The sequence below is a fragment of the Bufo gargarizans genome, unplaced genomic scaffold (assembly GCF_014858855.1).
Source record: "Bufo gargarizans isolate SCDJY-AF-19 unplaced genomic scaffold, ASM1485885v1 original_scaffold_1484_pilon, whole genome shotgun sequence".
Lineage (NCBI taxonomy): Eukaryota > Metazoa > Chordata > Amphibia > Anura > Bufonidae > Bufo > Bufo gargarizans.
In genome coordinates this window covers 18694-44926 of record NW_025334380.1, presented here as the reverse complement: position 1 = coordinate 44926, position 26233 = coordinate 18694, and the positions used below count along the sequence as shown (strand labels likewise).

Here is a 26233-nt window from a genome sequence, read left to right as displayed (position 1 = left end):
CTCGGATTTCGCTGTCTGCGCGGTGTCCGGTGCGCTCTGTGGGCGGAGCTTTTGTGTAGCTGCCGCCATCTTGGATGCTCTCAGATTTATCATCTTTTTTTATTCATTTTTGAGAGGAGCGAGAAAGAAAGACGGAGACTCCGGAGCTTTCCCCCGACAGCAGCATCGAAAGGTTTAAACAGCCGGGTGAGCATGATCGCTGTGAGGAGAGTGGGGGCAGTAGTACTAGTCACCTGCATCTACTGGGTGAGGAGGAGGATATTAGGAGCAGTAGTAGATGATGATGGGGGATGTGCGGCCCCTCCCCCGCCGCGCACTGCTCATGCTCCGTCCTCCTCCTCCTCCAGCAGCAGCGGAGCAGCATGGCTGAAGGGGACGAGCTGCAGGCTTTCACCTCTATCATGGACGCCCTGGTCCGGATCAGTGTAAGTGGGGATGATGGGGGCAGTAGTGTTCTGGGCTTCTGTATCAGATGAAGCAGATTCGGGGAGGAAGGAAGGAGAACCTGCAGATGGTCTGCGGTCACCATGACAACTGCATCCGCCATCTTCCTGAGGACCGGGAGAAAGCATCTGCAGCCGCAGACCCTCCCCCTACTGCTCACCGGAGATGGCTGCCGGAGCAAGGTGATCGGGGGGCCGCACACACCGACATATATACTGCCGGGAGCAAGGTGATCGGGGGGGGGCTGCACACACCGACATATATATATACTGCCGGAGCAAGGTGATCGGGGGGGGCCGCACACACCGACATATATATATACTGCCAGAGCAAGGTGATCGGGGGGCCGCACACACCGACATATATACTGCCGGGAGCAAGGTGATCGGGGGGGGACTGCACACACCGACATATATATATACTGCCGGAGCAAGGTGATCGGGGGGGGGCCGCACACACCGACATATATATATACTGCCAGAGCAAGGTGATCGGGGGGCCGCACACACCGACATATATATATACTGCCGGGAGCAAGGTGATCGGGGGGGGGCTGCACACACCGACATATATATATACTGCCGGAGCAAGGTGATCGGGGGGGGGCCGCACACACCGACATATATATATACTGCCAGAGCAAGGTGATCGGGGGGCCGCACACACTGACATATATATATACTGCCAGAGCAAGGTGATCGGGGGGCCGCACACACCGACATATATATATACTGCCAGAGCAAGGTGATCGGGGGGCCGCACACACCGACATATATACTGCCGGGAGCAAGGTGATCGGGGGGGGGGCTGCACACACCGACATATATATATACTGCCGGAGCAAGGTGATCGGGGGGGGGCCGCACACACGGACATATATATATACTGCCGGAGCAAGGTGATCGGGGGGCCGCACACACCGACATATATATATACTGCCGGGAGCAAGGTGATCGGGGGGGGCTGCACACACCGACATATATATATACTGCCGGAGCAAGGTGATCGGGGGGCCGCACACACCGACATATATATATACTGCCGGGAGCAAGGTGATCGGGGGGCCGCACACACCGACATATATATATACTGCCGGGAGCAAGGTGATCGGGGGGGGCTGCACACACCGACATATATATATACTGCCGGAGCAAGGTGATCGGGGGGCCGCACACACCGACATATATATATACTGCCGGGAGCAAGGTGATCGGGGGGCCGCACACACCGACATATATATATACTGCCGGAGCAAGGTGATCGGGGGGGGGGCCGCACACACTGACATATATATATACTGCCGGAGCAAGGTGATCGGGGGGCCGCACACACCGACATATATATATACTGCCGGAGCAAGGTGATCGGGGGGCCGCACACACCGACATATATATATACTGCCGGGAGCAAGGTGATCGGGGGGGCTGCACACACCGACATATATATATACTGCCGGGAGCAAGGTGATCGGGGGGGGCTGCACACACCGACATATATATATACTGCCGGGAGCAAGGTGATCGGGGGGGGGGGGGGGGCGCACACACCGACATATATATATACTGCCGGGAGCAAGGTGATCGGGGGGCCGCACACACCGACATATATATATACTGCCAGGAGCAAGGTGATCGGGGGGCCGCACACACCGACATATATATATACTGCCGGGAGCAAGGTGATCGGGGGGGCTGCACACACCGACATATATATACTGCCGGGAGCAAGGTGATCGGGGGGGGCTGCACACACCGACATATATATATACTGCCGGGAGCAAGGTGATCGGGGGGGGGGGGGGCGCACACACCGACATATATATATACTGCCGGGAGCAAGGTGATCGGGGGGCCGCACACACCGACATATATATATACTGCCAGGAGCAAGGTGATCGGGGGGCCGCACACACCGACATATATATATATATATACATTATACTGTCCCTCTGTAGTGTATATATAGTATACTATCCTCTGTAATATACACACAGTACAGACCAGAAGTTTGGACACCTTCTTCTCATTTAAAGAGTTTTCTTTATTTTCATGACTATGACAATTGTAGATTCACACTGAAGGCATCAAAACTATGAATTATCACATGTGGAATTATATACATAACAAACAAGTGTGAAACAACTGAAGATATGTCATATTCTAGGTTCTTCACAGTAGCCGCCTTTTGCTTTGATTACTGCTTTGCACACTCTTGGCATTCTCTTGATGAGCTTCCAGAGGTAGTCCCCTGAAATGGTCTTCACTTCACAGGTGTGCCCTGTCAGGTGTAATAAGTGGGATTTCTTGCCGTATAAATGGGGTTGGGACCATCAGTTGCGTTGTGGAGAAGTCAGGTGGATACACAGCTGATAGTCCTACTGAATAGACTGTTAGAATTTGTATTATGGCAAGAAAAAAGCAGCTAAGTAAAGAAAAACGAGCGGCCATCATTACTTTAAGACATGAAGGTCAGTCAGTCTGGAAAATTGGGAAAACTTTGAAAGTGTCCCCAAGTGCAGTCACAAAAACCATCAAGCGCTACAAAGAAACTGGCTCACATGCGGACCGCCCCAGGAAAGGAAGACCAAGAGTCACCTCTGCTGCGGAGGAGAAGTTCCTCCGAGTCACCAGCCTCAGAAATCGCAGGTTAACAGCAGCTCAGATTAGAGACCAGGTCAATGCCACCCAGAGTTCTAGCAGCAGACACATCTCTAGGACAACTGTTAAGAGGAGACTGTGTGAATCAGGCCTTCATGGTAGAATAATCTGCTAGGAAACCACTGCTAAGGACGGGCAACAAGCAGAAGAGACTTGTTTGGGCGAAAGAACACAAGGAATGGACATTAGACCAGTGGAAATCTGTGCTTTGGTCTGATGAGTCCAAATCTGAGATCTTTGGTTCCAACCACCGTGTCTTTGTGCGACGCAGAAAAGGTGACCGGATAGAATCTACATGCCTGGTTCCCACCGTGAAGCATGGAGGAGGAGGTGTGATGGTGAGGGGGGGCTTTGCTGGGGACACTGTTGGGGATTTATTCAGAATTGAAGGCATACTGAGCCAGCATGGCTACCACAGCATCTTGCAGCGGCATGCTATTCCATCCGGTTTGCAACAGGACAATGACCCCAAACACCCCTCCAGGCTGTGTAAGGGCTATCTGACCATGAAGGAGAGTGATGGGGTGCTGCGCCAGATGACCTGGCCTCCACAGTCACCGGACCTGAACCCAATCGAGATGGTTTGGGGTGAGCTGGACCGCAGAGTGAAGGCAAAAGGGCCAACAAGTGCTAAACATCTCTGGGACCTCCTTCAAGACTGTTGGAAGACCATTTCAGGTGACTACCTCTGGAAGCTCATCAAGAGAATGCCAAGAGTGTGCAAAGCAGTAATCAAAGCAAAAGGCGGCTACTGTGAAGAACCTAGAATATGACATATTTTCAGTTGTTTCACACTTGTTTGTTATGTATATAATTCCACATGTGATAATTCATAGTTTTGATGCCTTCAGTGCGAATCTACAATTGTCATAGTCATGAAAATAAAGAAAACTCTCTGAATGAGAAGATGCGTCCAAACTTTTGGTCTGTACTGTATATATAATGTACAGGGCAGATATATAATGTACAGGGCAGATATATAATGTACAGGGCAGATATATAATGTACAGGGCAGATATATAATATACAGGACAGATATATAATGTACAGGACAGATATATAATGTACAGGGCAGATATATAATGTACAGGGCAGATATATAATGTACAGGACAGATATATAATATACAGGACAGATATATAATATACAGGACAGATATATAATGTACAGGACAGATATATAATGTACAGGGCAGATATATAATGTACAGGGCAGATATATAATGTACAGGGCAGATATATAATATATAGGACAGATATATAATATACAGGACAGATATATAATGTACAGGACAGATATATAATGTACAGGACAGATATATATATATAATGTACAGGACAGATATATAATATACAGGGCAGATATATAATATACAGGGCAGATATATAATGTACAGGGCAGATATATAATGTACAGGACAGATATATAATGTACAGGACAGATATATAATATACAGGGCAGATATATAATGTACAGGACAGATATATAATGTACAGGACAGATATATAATGTACAGGACAGATATATAATGTACGGGGCAGATATATAATGTACAGGACAGGTATATAATGTACAGGACAGATATATAATGTACAGGACAGATATATAATGTACAGGGCAGATATATAATATACAGGGCAGATATATAATGTACAGGACAGATATATAATGTACAGGACAGATATATAATGTACGGGGCAGATATATAATGTACGGGGCAGATATATAATGTACAGGGCAGCTATCGGATCTATGGGGCATATAATGTACGGGGCAGACCTGCGGGTATCGGGGCCGTCACCTGATTCCTCTCTTTACAGACCAGTATGAAGAACATGGAGCGTGAGCTCTTGTGCCCGGTGTGCAAGGACATGTACAAGCACCCTGTCATCCTGCCGTGTAGGCACAACGTCTGCCAGGTGTGCGCCAGCGAGATCCTGCTGCAGAGGGGCTATGTGTGCGACCCCAACTCCGAGCCCAACTCGCCCGCTTCCTCACCCTCCGCCCGCAGCCCACGGATGGGCAGGAGAGTGGTCCCCAAGCAGGAGCGGCTAATAAAGTCAGGTAACCTCATTGCAGCCTATCCTCAACATCTCTGCCTGCTGTCAGTGAATGGGACGGACTCTGTGCTGCTGGTGGGAAATGTTACATCAGGACTGGTTTTCAGCCCCTGGAAGTAAAGAAGAATCTTTCTATTCACTGACATCAAGCAGAGTTCCTGTAGATGGTGAGAATATTAGAGCCCTGCACCGTGGTGAGGTGAGAGCGCTGGGGTGATGCAGGGTCCGTCTCTTCGGCAGGGTTCGGCACCTACCCGGGCAGGAAGCGCTGCACCACCCACACACAGAGCGTCCTCTTCCCATGTCCCTCCTGTCAGCTCGACGTGGACCTCGGGGAGCGGGGCCTGGGGAATCTGTTCCGAAACCTGACCCTGGAGCGCGTGGTGGAGCGTTACCGGCAGACGGTAAACATCAGCACCGCCATCATGTGCCAGTTCTGTAAACCGCCTCAGCAGGAGGCCAGCAAGGGCTGCACCGAGTGTAGGGCCAGCTTCTGCAACGAGTGCTTCAAGCTCTACCACCCCTGGGGCACCCAGAAGGCCCAGCACGAGCCCACCCCACCTACGCTAACCTTCAAGCCAAAGGTGAGAGCCGGACCCGCAACGACACCCTGATCCCCAAGAGACCTTGTCCTCTGACCCCCTTTTCTCCTCTGTCTGCAGGGTCTCATGTGTCCGGACCATAAGGAGGAGGTCATGCTGTACTGTAAGACCTGTCAGCGGTCGGTGTGTCAGATCTGCCGGGTGCGGAGGACACACAGCGGCCACAAGATCACCCCTATTATCAGCGCCTACCAGGCTCTAAAGGTGAGGGGGAGCCAAGACTCCTGCAACTCAGGTCCTTCCAATGTCCTCACATGGCCACTAGATGGAGACACAGCCCGACGACAAGTGCATCGGCCTGAATGCTGAGAGTTATCATTCTACACCGTATCTGTACTGGGCGTGACCTGTCCGCCTGTATACTGTAGGACGTGACCTGTCCGCCTGTATACTGTAGGACGTGACCTGTCCACCTGTATACTGTAAGACGTGACCTGTCCGCCTGTATACTGTAGGACGTGACCTGTCCACCTGTATACTGTAGGACGTGACCTGTCCACCTGTATACTGTAGGACGTGACCTGTCCGCCTGTATACTGTAGGACGCGACCTGTCCGCCTGTATACTGTAGGACGTGACCTGTACACCTGTATACTGTAGGACAAGACCTGTACACCTGTATACTGTAGGACGCGACCTGTCCGCCTGTATACTGTAGGACGTGACCTGTACACCTGGACGTGACCTGTCCGCCTGTATACTGTAGGACGTGACCTGTACACCTGTATACTGTAGGACGTGACCTGTCCGCCTGTATACTGTAGGACGTGACCTGTCCGCCTGTATACTGTAGGACCTGTCAGCGGTCGGTGTGTCAGATCTGCCGGGTGCGGAGGACACACAGCGGCCACAAGATCACCCCTATTATCAGCGCCTACCAGGCTCTAAAGGTGAGGGGGAGCCAAGACTCCTGCATCTCAGGTCCTTCCAGTCACAATGTCCTCACATGGCCACTAGATGGAGACACAGCCCGACGACAAGTGCATCGGCCTGAATGCTGAGAGTTATCATTCTACACTGTATCTGTACTGGGCGTGACCTGTCCGCCTGTATACTGTAGGACGTGACCTGTCCACCTGTATACTGTAGGACGTGACCTGTCCACCTGTATACTGTAAGACGTGACCTGTCCACCTGTATACTGTAGGACGTGACCTGTCCGCCTGTATACTGTAGGACGTGACCTGTCCGCCTGTATACTGTAGAACGTGACCTGTCCACCTGTATACTGTAGGACGTGACCTGTCCGCCTGTATACTGTAGAACGTGACCTGTCCACCTGTATACTGTAGGACGTGACCTGTCCACCTGTATACTGTAGGACGTGACCTGTCCGCCTGTATACTGTAGGACGTGACCTGTCCACCTGTATACTGTAGGAAGTGACCTGTCCACCTGTATACTGTAGGACGTGACCTGTCCACCTGTATACTGTAGGACGTGACCTGTATACCTGTATACTGTAGGACGTGACCTGTACACCTGGATGTGACCTGTACACCTGTATACTGTAGGACGTGACCTGTCCACCTGTATACTGTAGGACGTGACCTGTATACCTGTATACTGTAGGACGTGACCTGTATACCTGTATACTGTAGGACGTGACCTGTCCACCTGTATACTGTAGGATGTGACCTGTCCACCTGGATGTGACCTGTCCACCTGTATACTGTATGACGTGACCTGTACACCTGGACGTGACCTGTCCACCTGTATACTGTAGGACATGACCTGTTCACCTGTAAACTGTAGGACGTGACCTGTACACCTGTATACTGTATGACGTGACCTGTACACCTGGATGTGACCTGTCCACCTGTATACTGTAGGATGTGACCTGTATACCTCTATACTGTAGGATGTGACCTGTATACCTGTATACTGTATGACGTGACCTGTCCACATGTATACTGTATGACGCGACCTGTACACCTGTATAATGTATGACGTGACCTGTACACCTGGATGTGACCTGTCCACCTGTATACTGTATGACGTGACCTGTACACCTGGATGTGACCTGTATACTGTATGACGCGACCTGTCCACCTGTATACTGTATGACGTGACCTGTCCACCTGGATGTGACCTGTCCACCTGTATACTGTATGACGTGACCTGTCCACCTGTATACTGTAGGATGTGACCTGTCCACCGGGACGTGACCTGTACACCTGTATGTGACCTGTATACCTGTATACTGTATGACGTGACCTGTCCACCTGTATACTGTATGACGTGACCTGTATACCTGTATGTGACCTGTATACCTGTATACTGTAGGACGTGACCTGTACACCTGGACGTGACCTGTCCACCTGTATACTGTAGGACGTGACCTGTCCGCCTGTATACTGTAAGACGTGACCTGTATACCTGGATGTGACCTGTATACTGTAGGACGTGACCTGGGCATAACCTGGATGTGACCTGTCCACCTGTATGTGACCTGTATACCTGTATACTGTAGGACGTGACCTGTCCGCCTGTATACTGTAGGACGTGACCTGGGCATAACCTGGATGTGACCTGTCCACCTCTATACTGTAGGACGTGACCTGTACACCTGGACGTGACCTGTCCACCTGTATACTGTATGACGTGACCTGTATACCTGGATGTGACCTGTATACTGTAGGACGTGACCTGTACACCTGTATGTGACCTGTATACCTCTATACTAGTAGGACGTGACCTGTACACCTGGACGTGACCTGTACACCTGTATACTGTATGACGTGACCTGTACACCTGGACGTGACCTGTCCACCTGTATACTGTAGGATGTGACCTGTCCACCGTGACGTGACCTGTACACCTGTATGTGACCTGTATACCTGTATACTGTATGACGTGACCTGTCCACCTGTATACTGTATGACGTGACCTGTACACCTGTATGTGACCTGTATACCTGTATACTGTAGTACGTGATCTGTACACCTGTATGTGACCTGTATACTGTAGGACGTGACCTGTACACCTGTATACTGTATGACGTGACCTGTACACCTGGATGTGACCTGTCCACCTGTATACTGTATGACGTGACCTGTCCACCTGGATGTGACCTGTCCACCTGTATGCTGTATGACGTGACCTGTCCACCCGTATACTGTAGGACGTGACCTGTCCACCTGTATACTGTAGGACGTGACCTGTCCACCCGTATACTGTATGACGTGACCTGTCCACCTGGATGTGACCTGTCCACCCGTATACTGTAGGACGTGACCTGTCCACCTGTATACTGTAGGACGTGACCTGTCCACCTGTATACTCTAGGACGTGACCTGTACACCTGTATGTGACCTGTATACCTGTATACTGTAGGACGTGACCTGTACACCTGGACATGACCTGTCCACCTGTATACTGTAGGACGCGACCTGTATAACTGGACGTGACCTGTACACCTGGACGTGACCTGTCCACCTGTATACTGTAGGACGTGACCTGTCCACCTGTATACTGTAGGACGTGACCTGTCCACCTGTATACTGTATGATGTGACCTGTCCACCTGTATACTGTATGACGTGACCTGTATACCTGGATGTGACCTGTCCACCTGTATACTGTATGACGTGACCTGTACACCTGGACGTGACCTGTATACCTGTATACTGTATGACGTGACCTGTACACCTGTATAATGTATGACGTGACCTGTACACCTGTATGTGACCTGTATACCTGTATACTGTAGGACGTGACCTGTATACCTGGACGTGACCTGTCCACCTGTATACTGTAGGACGTGACCTGTCCACCTGTATACTGAATGACGTGACCTGTACACCTGGACGTGACCTGTACACCTGTATACTGTATGACGTGACCTGTATACCTGGATGTGACCTGTCCATCTGTATACTGTATGACGTGACCTGTACACCTGGATGTGACCTGTCCACCTGTATACTGTATGACGTGACCTGTATACCTGGATGTGACCTGTCCATCTGTATACTGTATGACGTGACCTGTATACCTGGATGTGACCTGTACACCTGTATACTGTATGACGTGACCTGTACACCTGTATACTGTATGACGTGACCTGTACACCTGGATGTGACCTGTCCACCTGTATACTGTATGACGTGACCTGTACACCTGGACGTGACCTGTATACCTGTATAATGTATGACGTGACCTGTACACCTGTATACTGTATGACGTGACCTGTACACCTGTATAATGTATGACGTGACCTGTACACCTGGATGTGACTTGTACACCTGTATACTGTATGACGTGACCTGTACACCTGTATACTGTATGACGTGACCTGTACACCTGGATGTGACCTGTCCATCTGTACACTGTATGACGTGACCTGTATACCTGGACGTGACCTGTCCACCTGTATGTGACCTGTATACCTGTATACTGTATGACGTGACCTGTACACCTGGATGTGACCTGTCCACCTGTATACTGTATGACGTGACCTGTACACCTGGATGTGACCTGTCCACCTGTATACTGTAGGACGTGAGCTGTACACCTCAACATGATGTGTATAATTGGATATGACCTGTACACCTGTATACTGTATGACGTGACCTGTACACCTGGACGTGACCTGTATACTGTATGACGTGACCTGTACACCTGGATGTGACCTGTACACCTGTATACTGTATGACGTGACCTGTACACCTGGACGTAACCTGTACACCTGTATACTGTATGACGTGACCTGTACACCTGGACGTGACCAGTCCACCTGTATACTGTATGACGTGACCTGTATACCTGGACGTGACCAGTCCACCTGTATACTGTATGACGTGACCTGTATACCTGGATGTGACCTGTCCACCTGTATACTGTATGACGTGACCTGTACACCTGTATACTGTATGACGTGACCTGTACACCTGGATGTGACCTGTCCACCTGTATACTGTATGACGTGACCTGTACACCTGTATACTGTATGACGTGACCTGTATACCTGGATGTGACCTGTCCATCTGTATACTGTATGACATGACCTGTCCACCTGTATACTGTATGACGTGACCTGTACACCTGGATGTGACCTGTCCATCTGTATACTGTATGACATGACCTGTACACCTGGATGTGACCTGTCCACCTGTATACTGTATGACATGACCTGTCCACCTGTATGTGACCTGTCCACCTGTATACTGTATGACGTGACCTGTCCACCTGTATACTGTATGACATGACCTGTCCACCTGTATGTGACCTGTCCACCTGTATACTGTATGACGTGACCTGTACACCTGTATACTGTATGACGTGACCTGTATACCTGGATGTGACCTGTCCATCTGTATACTGTATGACATGACCTGTCCACCTGTATACTGTATGACGTGACCTGTACACCTGGATGTGACCTGTCCACCTGTATACTGTATGACATGACCTGTACACCTGGATGTGACCTGTCCACCTGTATACTGTAGGACGTGACCTGTACACCTGGATGTGACCTGTCCACCTGTATACTGTAGGACGTGACCTGTACACCTCAACATGATGTGTATAATTGGATATGACCTGTACACCTGTATACATTGATGTGACCTGTATACTGTATGACGTGACCTGTATAATTGGATGTGACTTGTACACCTGGATGTGATCTGTAAACATGGACGTGACCTGTCCATCTGTATACTGTATGACATGACCTGTACACCTGGATGTGACCTGTCCACCTGTATACTGTATGACATGACCTGTACACCTGGATGTGACCTGTCCACCTGTATACTGTAGGACGTGACCTGTACACCTCAACATGATGTGTATAATTGGATATGACCTGTACACCTGTATACATTGATGTGACCTGTATACTGTATGACGTGACCTGTATAATTGGATGTGACTTGTACACCTGGATGTGATCTGTAAACATGGACGTGACCTGTCCACCTGTATATGACGTGACCTGTACACCTGGATATGATCTGTACACCTGGACGTGACCTGTATACCTGTACGTGATCTGTATACATGGATGTGACCTACCCACCTGTAAATGACGTGACCTGGACACCTGGATGTGACCTGTATACATGAATGTGACCTGTATACCTGTACGTCATCTGTATACGTGGATGTGACCTGTACACCTGGACGTGTGATCTGTATAATTGGACATGACCTGTACACCTGGACGTGACCTATACACCTGGGAGTGATCTGTATACCTGGATGTGATCTGTAAACATGGACGTAACTTGTACACCTGTATATGACATGATCTGTCCACCTGGACGTGACCTGGACACCTGCATGTGACCTGTCCACCTGGACGTGACCTGGACACCTGGATGTGACCTGGACACCTGCATGTGACCTGTCCACCTGGACGTGACCTGGACACCTGCATGTGACCTGTCCACCTGGACGTGACCTGGACACCTGCATGTGACCTGTCCACCTGGACGTGACCTGGACACCTGCATGTGACCTGTCCACCTGGACTCCTCACTCACTTTCCAGCACTTACATCTTATCACTAGTAGGCATGCTGTATATGTGTGTGACGCTTGTACATGGCGCTGTCAGTAACTTGCGGCTGACGCTCTGCTTGCAGGAGAAGCTGAGTAAGAACATCTCGTACATCCTGAGCAGTCAGCACCTCGTACAAGGACAGATCAGTGAGCTGGAGGACAGCATGAAACAGACCGAGGTACCGAGTCCCGACCACATGACCCCTCCCACCGGACTCTGACCACTGCTTCCTTAATCTATAATCCCTCCCACCTCCTCAATCTAAGATGCCTCCCATCTGCCTCTGTGACCCCTCCCATATGACTCCTGCTACCTGCCTCTGTGACCCCTTCCATATGACTCCTGCTACCAGCCTCTGTGACTCCTTCCATATGACTCCTGCTACCTGCCTCTGTGACCCCTCCCATATGACTCCTGCTACCTGCCTCTGTGACCCCTCCCATATGACTCCTGCTACCATCCTCTGTGACCCCTCCCATATGACTCCTGCTACCTGCCTCTGTGACCCCTCCCATATGACTCCTGCTACCTGCCTCTGTGACCCCTTCCATATGACTCCTGCTACCAGCCTCTGTGACCCCTTCCATATGACTCCTGCTACCATCCTCTGTGACCCCTTCCATATGACTCCTGCTACCATCCTCTGTGACCCCTTCCATATGACTCCTGCTACCAGCCTCTGTGACCCCTTCCATATGACTCCTGCTACCATCCTCTGTGACTCCTTCCATATGACTCCTGCTACCGCCTCTGTGACTCCCATGACTCCTGCTACTGCCTCTGTGACCCCTTCCATATGACTCCTGCTACCACCTCTGTGACCCCTTCCATATGACTCCTGCTACCTGCCTCTGTGACTCCTCCCATATGACTCCTGCTACCTGCCTCTGTGACCCCTCCATATGACTCCTCATATGACTCCTGCTACCTGCCTCTGTGACTCCTTCCATATGACTCCTGCTACCTGCCTCTGTGACTCCTCCATATGACTCCTGCTACCTGCCTCTGTGACCCCTCCATATGACTCCTGCTACTGCCTCTGTGACCCCTCCATATGACTCCTGCTACCTGCCTCTGTGACCCCCATATGACTCTGCTAGCCTCTGTGACCCCTCCCATATGACTCCTGCTACCTGCCTCTGTGACCCCTTCCATATGACTCCTGCTACCTGCCTCTGTGACTCCTTCCATATGACTCCTGCTACTGCCTCTGTGACCCTTCCATATGACCCTGCTACCTGCCTCTGTGACTCCTCCATATGACTCCTGCTACCTGCCTCTGTGACCCCTCCCATATGACTCCTCCATATGACTCCTGCTACCTGCCTCTGTGACTCCTTCCATATGACTCCTGCTACCTGCCTCTGTGACCCCTCCCATATGACTCCTGCTACCTGCCTCTGTGACCCCTTCCATATGACTCCTGCTACCTGCCTCTGTGACTCCTTCCATATGACTCCTGCTACCTGCCTCTGTGACCCCTTCCATATGACCCCTGCTACCTGCCTCTGTGACTCCTCCCATATGACTCCTGCTACCTGCCTCTGTGACCCCTCCCATATGACTCCTCCATATGACTCCTGCTACCTGCCTCTGTGACTCCTTCCATATGACTCCTGCTACCTGCCTCTGTGACCCCTCCCATATGACTCCTGCTACCATCCTCTGTGACCCCTTCCATATGACTCCTGCTACCATCCTCTGTGACCCCTTCCATATGACTCCTGCTACCAGCCTCTGTGACTCCTTCCATATGACTCCTGCTACCTGCCTCTGTGACCCCTCCCATATGACTCCTGCTACCTGCCTCTGTGACTCCTCCCATATGACTTCTGCTACCTGCCTCTGTGACCCCTCCCATATGACTCCTGCTACCAGCCTCTGTGACTCCTTCCATATGACTCCTGCTACCTGCCTCTGTGACCCCTCCCATATGACTCCTGCTACCTGCCTCTGTGACCCCTCCCATATGACTCCTCCATATGACTCCTGCTACCTGCCTCTGTGACTCCTCCCATATGACTCCTGCTACCTGCCTCTGTGACCCCTCCCATATGACTCATCCATATGACTCCTGCTACCTGCCTCTGTGACTCCTCCCATATGACTCCTGCTACCATCCTCTGTGACCCCTCCCATATGACTCCTGCTACCTGCCTCTGTGACCCCTCCCATATGACTCCTGCTACCTGCCTCTGTGACTCCTCCCATATGACTCCTGCTACCTGCCTCTGTGACCTCTCCCATATGACTCCTGCTACCTGCCTCTGTGACCTCTCCCATATGACTCCTGCTACCTGCCTCTGTGACTCCTCCCATATGACTCCTGCTACCTGCCTCTGTGACCTCTCCCATATGACTCCTGCTACCTGCCTCTGTGACCTCCTCCCATATGACTCCTGCTACCTGCCTCTGTGACCCCTCCCATATGACTCCTGCTACCTGCCTCTGTGACCTCTCCCATATGACTCCTGCTACCTGCCTCTGTGACCTCTCCCATATGACTCCTGCTACCTGCCTCTGTGACCCTCCCATATGACTCCTGCTACCTGCCTCTGTGACTCCTCCCATATGACTCCTGCTACCTGCCTCTGTGTCTCCTCCCATATGACTCCTGCTACCTGCCTCTGTGACCTCTCCCATATGACTCCTGCTACCTGCCTCTGTGACCCCTTCCATATGACTCCTGCTACCTGCCTCTGTGACTCCTCCATATGACTCCTGCTACCAGCCTCTGTGATTCCTCCCATATGACTCCTGCTACCTGCCTCTGTGACTCCTCCATATGACTCCTGCTACCTGCCTCTGTGACTCCTCCCATATGACTCCTGCTACCTGCCTCTGTGACCCCTTCCATATGACTCCTGCTACCTGCCTCTGTGACCTCTCCCATATGACTCCTGCTACCTGCCTCTGTGACCTCTCCCATATGACTCCTAGCTACCTGCCTCTGTGACTCCTCCCATATGAACTCCTGCTACCTGCCTCTGTGACCCCTCCCATATGACTCCTGCTACCTGCCTCTGTGACCCCTCCCATATGACTCCTGCTTACCTGCCTCTGTGACTCCTCCCATATGACTCCTGCTACCTGCCTCTGTAACCCCTGCCATATGACTCCTGCTACCTGCCTCTGTGACCCCTCCCATATGACTCCTGCTACCTGCCTCTGTGACCTCTCCCATATGACTCCTGCTACCTGCCTCTGTGACTCCTCCCATATGACTCCTGCTACCTGCCTCTGTGATTCCTCCCATATGACTCCTGCTACCTGCCTCTGTGACCTCTCCCATATGACTCCTCTACCCTGTGACTCCTCCCATATGACTCCTGTACTGCCTCTGTGACCTCCTCCCATATGAATCCTGCTACCTGCCTCTGTGACTCCTCCCATATGACTCCTGCTACCTGCCTCTGTGATTCCTCCCATATTACTCCTGCTACCTGCCTCTGTGACCCCTCCCATATGACTCCTGCTACCTGCCTCTGTGACCCTCCATATGACTCCTGCTACCTGCCTCTGTGACCTCTCCCATATGACTCCTGCTACCTGCCTCTGTGACCTCTCCCATATGACTCCTGCTACCTGCCTCTGTGAACTCCTCCCATATGACTCCTGCTACCTGCCTCTGTGATTCCTCCCATATGACTCCTGCTACCTGCCTCTGTGACTCCTCCCATATGACTCCTGCTACCTGCCTCTGTGATTCCTCCCATATGACTCCTGCTACCTGCCTCTGTGACCCCTTCCATATGACTCCTGCTACCTGCCTCTGTGACTCCTCCATATGACTCCTGCTACCTGCCTCTGGACTCCTCCATATGACTCCTGCTACCTGCCTCTGTGACCCCTTCCATATGACTCCTGCTACCTGCCTCTGTGACCTCTCCCATATGACTCCTGCTACCTGCCTCTGTGACTCCTCCCATATGACTCCTGCTACCTGCCTCTGTGACTCCTCCCATATGACTCCTGCTACCTGCCTCTGTGTCTCCTCCCATATGACTCCTGCTACCTGCCTCTGTGACCTCTCCCATATGACTCCTGCTACCTGCATCTGTGACTCCTGCTACCAGCCTCTGTGACCCCTTCCATATGACTTCTGCTACCTGCCTCTGTGACTCCTCCCATATGACTCCTGCTACCAGCCTCTGTGACCCCTCCCATATGACTTCTGCTACCTGCCTCTGTGACTCCTCCCATATGACTCCTGCTACCTGCCTCTGTGACCCCTCCCATATGACTCCTGCTACCTGCCTCTGTGACCCCTCCCATATGACTCCTGCTACCTGCCTCTGTGACCCCTCCCATATGACTCCTGCTACCTGCCTCTGTGACTCCTGCTACCAGCCTCTGTGACCCTTCCATATGACTCCTGCTACCTGCCTCTGTGACTCCTCCCATATGACTCCTGCTACCTGCCTCTGTGACCTCTCCCATATGACTCCTGCTACCTGCCTCTGTGACCCCTCCCATATGACTCCTGCTACCTGCCTCTGTGACTCCTCCCATATGACTCCTGCTACCTGCCTCTGTGACCCCTCCCATATGACTCCTGCTACCTGCCTCTGTGACCCCTCCCATATGACTCCTGCTACCTGCCTCTGTGACTCCTGCTACCTGCCTCTGTGACTCCTCCCATATGACTCCTGCTACCAGCCTCTGTGACTCCTCCCATATGACTCCTGCTACCTGCCTCTGTGACCCCCTCCATATGACTCCTGCTACCTGCCTCTGTGACCCCTCCCATATGACCCCTGCTACCTGCCTCTGTGACCCCTCCCATATGACTCCTGCTACCTGCCTCTGTGACTCCTCCCATATGACTCCTGCTACCTGCCTCTGTGACCCCTCCCATATGACTCCTGCTACCTGCCTCTGTGACCCCTCCCATATGACTCCTGCTACCTGCCTCTGTGACTCCTGCTACCTGCCTCTGTGACTCCTCCCATATGACTCCTGCTACCAGCCTCTGTGACTCCTCCCATATGACTCCTGCTACCTGCCTCTGTGACCCCTCCCATATGACTCCTGCTACCTGCCTCTGTGACCCCTTCCATATGACTCCTGCTACCTGCCTCTGTGACCCCTTCCATATGACTCCTGCTACCTGCCTCTGTGACCCCTTCCATATGCCTCCTGCTACCTGCCTCTGTGACCCCTTCCATATGACTCCTGCTACCTGCCTCTGTGACTCCTCCCATATGACTCCTGCTACCTGCCTCTGTGACCCCTCCCATATGACTCCTGCTACCTGACTCTGTGACCCCTCCCATATGACTCCTGGTACCTGCCTCTGTGACCCCTCCCATATGACTCCTGCTACCTGCCTCTGTGACTCCTCCCATATGACTCCTGCTACCTGCCTCTGTGACTCCTCCATATGACTCCTGCTACCTGCCTCTGTGACTCCTCCCATATGACTCCTGCTACCTGCCTCTGTGACCTCTCCCATATGACTCCTGCTACCTGCCTCTGTGACCCCTCCCATATGACTCCTGCTACCATCCTCTGTGACCCCTCCCATATGACTTCTGCTACCTGCCTCTGTGACCCCTCCAATATGACTCCTGCTACCTGCCTCTGTGACTCCTCCATATGACTCCTGCTACCTGCCTCTGTGACTCCTCCCATATGACTCCTGCTACCTGCCTCTGTGACCCCTCCCATATGACTCCTGCTACCTGCCTCTGTGACCTCTCCCATATGACTCCTGCTACCTGCCTCTGTGACCTCTCCCATATGACTCCTGCTACCTGCCTCTGTGACCCCTCCCATATGACTCCTGCTACCTGCCTCTGTGACCCCTCCCATATGACTCCTGCTACCTGCCTCTGTGACTCCTCCCATATGACTCCTGCTACCTGCCTCTGTGACTCCTCCCATATGACTCCTGCTACCTGCCTCTGTGACCCCTTCCATATGACTCCTGCTACCTGTCTCTGTGACCCCTCCCATATGACTCCTGCTACCTGCCTCTGTGACCCCTCCCATATGACTCCTGCTACCTGTCTCTGTGACCCCTCCCATATGACTCCTGCTACCTGCCTCTGTGATTCCTCCCATATGACTCCTGCTACCTGCCTCTGTGACCCCTCCCATATGACTCCTGCTACCTGCCTCTGTGACCCCTCCCATATGACTCCTGCTACCTGCCTCTGTGACCCCTCCCATATGACTCCTGCTACCTGCCTCTGTGACCCCTTCCATATGACTCCTGCTACCTGCCTCTGTGACTCCTCCCATATGACTCCTGCTACCAGCCTCTGTGATTCCTCCCATATGACTCCTGCTACCTGCCTCTGTGACCCCTTCCATATGACTCCTGCTACCTGCCTCTGTGACTCCTCCCATATGACTCCTGCTACCTGCCTCTGTGACTCCTCCATATGACTCCTGCTACCTGCCTCTGTGACCCCTCCCATATGACTCCTGCTACCTGCCTCTGTGACCCCTCCCATATGACTCCTGCTACCTGCCTCTGTGACACCTCCCATATGACTCCTGCTACCTGCCTCTGTGACCCCTTCCATATGACTCCTGCTACCTGCCTCTGTGACACCTCCCATATGACTACTGCTACCTGCCTCTGTGACCCCTCCCATATGACTCCTGCTACCTGCCTCTGTGACCCCTCCCATATGACTCCTGCTACCTGCCTCTGTGACTCCTCCCATATGACTCCTGCTACCAGCCTCTGTGACCCCTCCCATATGACTCCTGCTACCGGCCTCTGTGACCACTTCCATATGACTCCTGCTACCAGCCTCTGTGTCTCCTCCCATATGACTCCTTCTACCTGTCTCTGTGACTCCTCCATATGACTCCTGCTACCTGCCTCTGTGACCCCTTCCATATGACTCCTGCTACCTGCCTCTGTGACTCCTCCCATATGACTCCTGCTACCTGCCTCTGTGACTCCTTCCATATGACTCCTGCTACCTGCCTCTGTGACTCCTCCCATATGACTCCTGCTACCTGCCTCGTGACTCCTCCCATATGACTCCTGCTACCTGCCTCTGTGACCCCTCTCCCATCTGCCTCCTGCTACCTGCCTCTGTGACCTCCTCCCATATGACTCCTGCTACCTGCCTCTGTGACCCCTTCCATATGCCTCCTGCTACCTGCCTCTGTGACCCCTTCCATATGACTCCTGCTACCTGCCTCTGTGTCTCCTCCCATATGACTCCTTCTACCTGTCTCTGTGACTCCTCCATATGACCTCCTGCTACCTGCTCTGGGACCCCTCCATATGGACTCCTGCTACCTGCCTCTGTGACTCCCTCCATATGACTCCTGCTACCTGCCTCGTGACTCCTCCCATATGACTCATGCTACCTGCCTCTGTGACCCCCCCATATGACTCATGCTACCTGCCTCTGTGACCCCTCCCATATGACTCCTGCTACCTGCCTCTGTGACACCTCCCATATGACTCCTGCTACCTGCCTCTGTGACCCCTTCCATATGACTCCTGCTACCTGCCTCTGTGACACCTCCCATATGACTCCTGCTACCTGCCTCTGTGACCCCTCCCATATGACTCCTGCTACCTGCCTCTGTGACCCCTCCCATATGACTCCTGCTACCTGCCTCTGTGACTCCTCCCATATGACTCCTGCTACCAGCCTCTGTGACCCCTCCCATATGACTCCTGCTACCTGCCTCTGTGACCACTTCCATATGACTCCTGCTACCAGCCTCTGTGTCTCCTCCCATATGACTCCTTCTACCTGTCTCTGTGACTCCTCCATATGACTCCTGCTACCTGCCTCTGTGACCCCTTCCATATGACTCCTGCTACCTGCCTCTGTGACTCCTCCCATATGACTCCTGCTACCTGCCTCTGTGACTCCTTCCATATGACTCCTGCTACCTGCCTCTGTGACTCCTCCCATATGACTCCTGCTACCTGCCTCTGTGACTCCTCCCATATGACTCCTGCTACCTGCCTCTGTGACCCCTTCCATATGCCTCCTGCTACCTGTCACGGCAGACTGGATCTCAGATACACAGACAACCAAATACACAAGTGTCTAGGCTAGATGCTGGGGAAAGGTCACCTCCTAGCACATCCCTGACTTCTCTCCCTATGCTGCTAAGCCTACATTCAGACCTTGAAGGTAGGAATGATGTGTCCTCGTGCCTGGACTGCAAATACCCTAGAATCCCTGAGATGGTGAAAGGGGAGAAGGGGCAGAAGACACACAAACAGCCTAGACCGCAAATAACAAAAACAGAAACCAAACTTATCTGAGCTGGAACAGAAAATCCTTCCTTCCTTGAATCCAAGGCCAGACTGAATACTATAACCCGCACGGCCCTCTGGGAGTGAAAGCAATTTAAGCCAATGACCCCACCCGGAGCACCTGAAGGAAGGCGGATCCAGCACGATTCCAAAACAAAATGATTTGACACGTGCTGCCAATCTGACAGACCTCCGCAGACCGTCCGAGCAGGGCATGACAGTACCCCCCCTTCTACGGGTGACCTCCGGGCACCCCAGACCAACCTTATCCGGGTGGGCTCTGTGAAAAGCCCTAACCAGTCGGCTGGCACTGACATCCAGTGCCGGAACCCATATCCTCTCCTCAGGGCTGTATCCCCTCCAGTGTACCAGGTACTGAAGGAAACCCAGAAGAACTCTAGAGTCAAGAACCCTAGAGATCTCGAACTCTAAATTTCCATCAAGCAGAACAGGAGGAGGGGGTAATGGCGATGGTTCCACCGGTCTCACATATTTTTTCAATAAAGATCTATGGAACACATCATGGATCCTCCAAGTCTGCGGAAGATCCAGCTGAAACGCTACTGGATTGATCAGCGCAGATATTTTGTACGGGCCGATAAATCTTGGACCCAGTTTCCAAGATGGAACTCTCAATTTAATATTCTTAGTGGACAACCACACCAGATCACCCACACACAGGTCCAGACCTGTCACACGTCTCTTGTCAGCCATTCGCTTATACCTCTCACCCATCCTCTCCAAATTCACTTGTATCCTCCACCAGATAGAAGACAAGGTAGAGCAAAATCTCTCCTCCTCTGGCATCCCAGAGGAACTAGTCTCAGAAAAGGTACCAAACTGAGGATGAAAACCATATGCGCCAAAAAATGGCGACTTACCCGTGGACTCCTGCCTACGGTTATTCAAAGCAAACTCTGCTAGGGGCAAGAATGAAGACCAGTCCTCCTGATTCCCTGCCACAAAGCACCTCAAGTAGGTCTCCAGGTTTTGATTAGTACACTCCATCTGACCATTCGACTGCAGATGGAAAGCCAAAAGAACGAAAGATGAATGCCAAGCCGAGAGCAGAGCGCCCTCCAAAACCTGGAGACAAACTGCGTGCCCCTATCAGAGACCACATCCGAAGGAATACCATGCAATTTCACGATATTATCAACAAAAATTTGCGCAAGAGTCTTGGCATTAGGCAGACTAGTTAACGATATAAAATGAGCCATCTTGCTAAAACGGAGGAACTCGGCAGATCCGTAATAAAGTCCATGGACAAGTGTGTCCAAGGACGAGACGGAATAGATAAAGGAAGGAGTGAACTAGCCGGTCGAGTATGAGCAACCTTTGACCGAGCGCAGGTTTCACAAGCTGCCACGTAATCCTCAATGCTCCTACATAACCCGGGCCACCAGAACCTCCGGGACACCAGATCACAGGTGGACTTACCACCAGGATGTCCGGCAAGGACAGTATCGTGATGTTCCTTGAAGACCTTGTATCGCAGTTCTAAGGGAACAAACAACCTTCCTGGGGGACAAGAACCAGGAGCCCCCTCCTGGGCTCCCAACACCTCCATCTCCAATTCGGGATACAGGGCGGAAACCACAACCCCATCAGCCAAAATCGGAGCAGCATTTGTGACCCCTCCCATATGACTCCTGCTACCTGCCTCTGTGACCCCTCCCATATGACTCCTGCTACCTGCCTCTGTGACTCCTCCCATATGACTCCTGCTACCTGCCTCTGTGACCTCTCCCATATGACTCCTGCTACCTGCCTCTGTGACCCCTCCCATATGACTCCTGCTACCTGCCTCTGTGACCCCTTCCATATGACCCCTGCTACCTGCCTCTGTGACTCCTCCCATATGACCCCTGCTACCCGCCTCTGTGACTCCTCCCATATGACTCCTGCTACCAGCCTCTGTGACCCCTCCCATATGACCCCTGCTACCTGCCTCTGTGACTCCTCCCATATGACTCCTGCTACCTGCCTCTGTGACTCCTCCCATATGACCCCTGCTACCTGCCTCTGTGACTCCTCCCATATGACTCCTGCTACCTGCCTCTGTGACTCCTCCCATATGACTCCTGCTACCTGCCTCTGTGACTCCTCCCATATGACTCCTACCTGCCTCTGTGACTCCTCCCATAGGACTCCTACCTGCCTCTGTGACTCCTCCCATAGGACTCCTGCTACCTGCCTCTGTGACTCCTCTTACTCCTTCTATATCTTCGACCTCCCCAAGATCTCTAGCTCCGCCCTTCCTTGTCCTTCCCCTCCCTTTTCTGTCTCTGACTCCACCCTCTGAACTCCCGGAACAGGTTTCCAACCCATTAGGAAGGTGTTGTCCCTTTAATACCACACTCCACCTCCCACCTATGACTCATGGCCCCGCCCCCCTCAGGGTCACTATCTGACCCACAATCCTCTCCACAGCTGAATGGAGCCAAAGCTCAGGAAGAGGTTCTGCAGCTGATCGGCGCTCTGCGCTCCACCCTTGATGAGAAGCAAGCGGCGCTGACGCGGGACATCACTGAACGCCAACGTGAGCGCCGCTGCGTCCTGGAGGCCCAGGTGTGGGAGCGCCAGTCCTTGTTAGAGAATTCGGGGCTGGTCAGCTACGCCCACGAGGTGATGAAGGAGACCGAGCAGCCATGTTTTGTCCTGGCAGCGAAGCAGCTACATGAGCGGTATGAGAGCGGGGGTCCGGGGCTTGGGGCGGCCGTGGCGCAGTGGGCCTCTCACTAACCTGCATCCTCCTGCATCCCCAGCATTGTCCGGGCCATAGACTCCGTCCAGAGCTTCCGGTCCGCGGCCTGTGCCCCCCTGCCACCGGTCAGAATGGACGTCAGTCGAGAGCTGAAGCTGCTGACGGAGCTGAACTTTGTCAGAGGTAACGCCCCCCACATGTGGTGGTCACCCTCATCATCACCCTGACGGGGCCCGGCCGTCAGGAGCTCTGCTGCATGTGCTGAATGGTAACGCTTTGTCATTGACTTCCATTCATTTGAAGGTGTTGATGTCGACGTGAGGAGCGTCCATGTCTGTCGTTGTCTCCTGGCCACCTCCTGGAGGGTCTCTGTTAGCCCGCCCGTGGCCCTTCTCACACCCACATGTCCCTCTCTCTGTTGGTAGGGCTCTCAGGGTGGCACACAGTCCAGGAGATAGCAGAGGCAAGTGACCGACCCAGTCTCCGGCCCGGAGACCTCCTCCCCAGCTGTCCCCTGTGCCCCGGACTCTTGGGATGTGCTCCTCTCCCTGGTGTCCTTCTCCTGCCTCTCCTCCACCTCCTCCTCCTCTTGTCTCTCCAGGCTCCTTGGACTGCCTCTACCTGCATCTTCCTGCTCGCTCTCTCAGATCTTCAGTAACGGGGGTCTCTCTTCCCTCTACCTTAGCATGGAAGCCCCCTCCTCTCTCACCTCCTCCATCTTCCTCTCTGACTCTCCGTGCTTCTCCTGCAGCTCCAGACGCTCCAGTCATTGACACGCAGCGGACTTACGCCTATGATCACATCTACCTGAGCTGGCGCCTCCCCCAGGACTCCGCGCCCGCCTGGCACTACACCATCGAGTACCGCAAGATGGACCCCAAGCACAAGACCCTGAAGCTGTGGCAGCGACGGGAGGAGGTGTGGAGCCTCAGCACCATCTTAGAGGGTCCGGATATTGACAGCGTGTACGTGCTGAGGGTACGGGGCTACAACAAGGCCGGATACGGGGAGTACAGTGAGGATGTCTACCTGCACACCCCTCCGGCGCCAGGTGAGTGCACACCGGGGTCCTCAGTGGTGCCTTCAGCCGATGTTGTCAGTGGCTCAGTGTCGGGGGGCCACCAATCTGCTGTAGGGTTGTCTCCCATCCTGGTGGACTCCAGCAGGTTGACCCCCAACTATCAGCCCGTCATGACAATTGTTCATAAACAGAAGCCACCACGGGGAGACACGTGATAAGAATCGGTAGTCACCACTGCAGACCACAGGAGGGAGTAGTCCCCGGGTGGACGATGGCTCCATATGCCCTTTATATTTGGGGGGGGGGCAATGACTTTTCTGTTTGTGCTTCACAGTTAATGAGGAACCGCAGCTGTGAAAATAATTCTGCTGAAAGAATCACGTTATCCTCATCTCGTGTGCATCAGACCACGTCATCCTCATCCCGTGTGCATCAGACCACGTCATCCTCATCCCGTGTGCATCAGACCACGTCATCCTCATCCCGTGTGCATCAGACCACGTTATCCTCATCCCGTGTGCATCAGACCACGTTATCCTCATCCCGTGTGCATCAGACCACGTTATCCTCATCTCGTGTGCATCAGACCACGTTATCCTCATCTCGTGTGCATCAGACCACGTTATCCTCATCTCGTGTGCATCAGACCACGTTATCCTCATCTCGTGTGCATCAGACCACGTTATCCTCATCTCGTGTGCATCAGACCACGTTATCCTCATCCCGTGTGCATCAGACCACGTTATCCTCATCTCGTGTGCATCAGACCACGTAATCCTCATCCCGTGTGCATCAGACCACGTTATCCTCATCCCGTGTACATGTGACTGTCATCAGATCACATCATATGTCATCATCCCACGTATGCAGGCTCAGTCTGGTGAATCCCCCGGAGGGCCCCTAGTCTCCCTCCCCTGCACCAGTGGCACACAGCACAGTAGACTGACTGCACTACATACATGTACTCGGGGTACAGCTCCTCCACCAGCCGATGTTCATTATTACAGAAACTGCCCAGTGTATTATTATAGACACAATCAGAGCTGATGACTTCTAGGTATAGAGGAAAGCCACCAGTGTCCTCTTCTTCTCAGGACCTACCTTCTCAGAGGGACCCCCATATTCTCCATCTGGTAGCATCTTCTGCTGTGTGAGCAGGTAATATTTTATGTAGTCGTACGGTTGGCCCCCAAAATAAATTTACTGGGGGCCCTAGGCACCACAGTCCGACACTGCGTGTACATATCATCAGATCACGTGTCATCATCCCACGTACATATCAGATCACGTCATCCCATGTACATATCAGATCACGTGTTATAATCCTGTGTATATATCATCAGATCACGTGTCATCATCCCATGTACATATCATCAGATCACGTGTCATCATCCCGTGTACATATCATCAGATCACGTGTCATCATCCCGTGTACATATCATCAGATCACGTGTCATCATCCCGTGTACATATCAGATCACGTGTCATCATCCCGTGTACATATCATCAGATCACGTGTCATCATCCCGTGTACATATCAGATCATGTGTCATCATCCCGTGTACATATCATCAGATCACGTGTCATCATCCCGTGTACATATCATCAGATCACGTGTCATCATCCCGTGTACATATCATCAGATCACGTGTCATCATCCCGTGTACATATCATCAGATCACGTGTTATCATCCCGTGTACATATCATCAGATCACGTGTCATCATCCCGTGTACATATCATCAGATCACGTGTCATCATCCCATGTACATATCATCAGATCACGTGTTATCATCCCATGTACATATCAGATCACGTGTTATCATCCCATATACATATCATCAGATCATGTTCTATCATCCCACGTACATATCAGATCACATGTTATCATCCCATGTATATATCATCAGATAACGTGTCATCATCCCGTGTACATATCATCAGATCACGTGTCATCATCCCGTGTACATATCATCAGATCAC

General features: G+C 52.3%; 1 protein-coding gene across 2 annotated transcripts in view; it reads left to right on the top strand.

The window, feature by feature from the left end:
* Positions 1–362: 362 nt before the first annotated feature.
* TRIM46 (tripartite motif containing 46) overlaps positions 363–26233 on the top strand; it is a 30785-nt gene continuing 4914 nt past the window's right edge. For both annotated transcript variants that reach the window (XM_044274117.1, XM_044274116.1), the window contains exons 1-8: positions 363–425; positions 4922–5165; positions 5402–5745; positions 5824–5967; positions 12358–12453; positions 22957–23210; positions 23292–23413; positions 23982–24281. In XM_044274117.1, coding sequence (XP_044130052.1) covers positions 363–425; positions 4922–5165; positions 5402–5745; positions 5824–5967; positions 12358–12453; positions 22957–23210; positions 23292–23413; positions 23982–24281 — 1567 coding nt within the window. The remainder of the gene's footprint in view (positions 426–4921; positions 5166–5401; positions 5746–5823; positions 5968–12357; positions 12454–22956; positions 23211–23291; positions 23414–23981; positions 24282–26233) is intronic.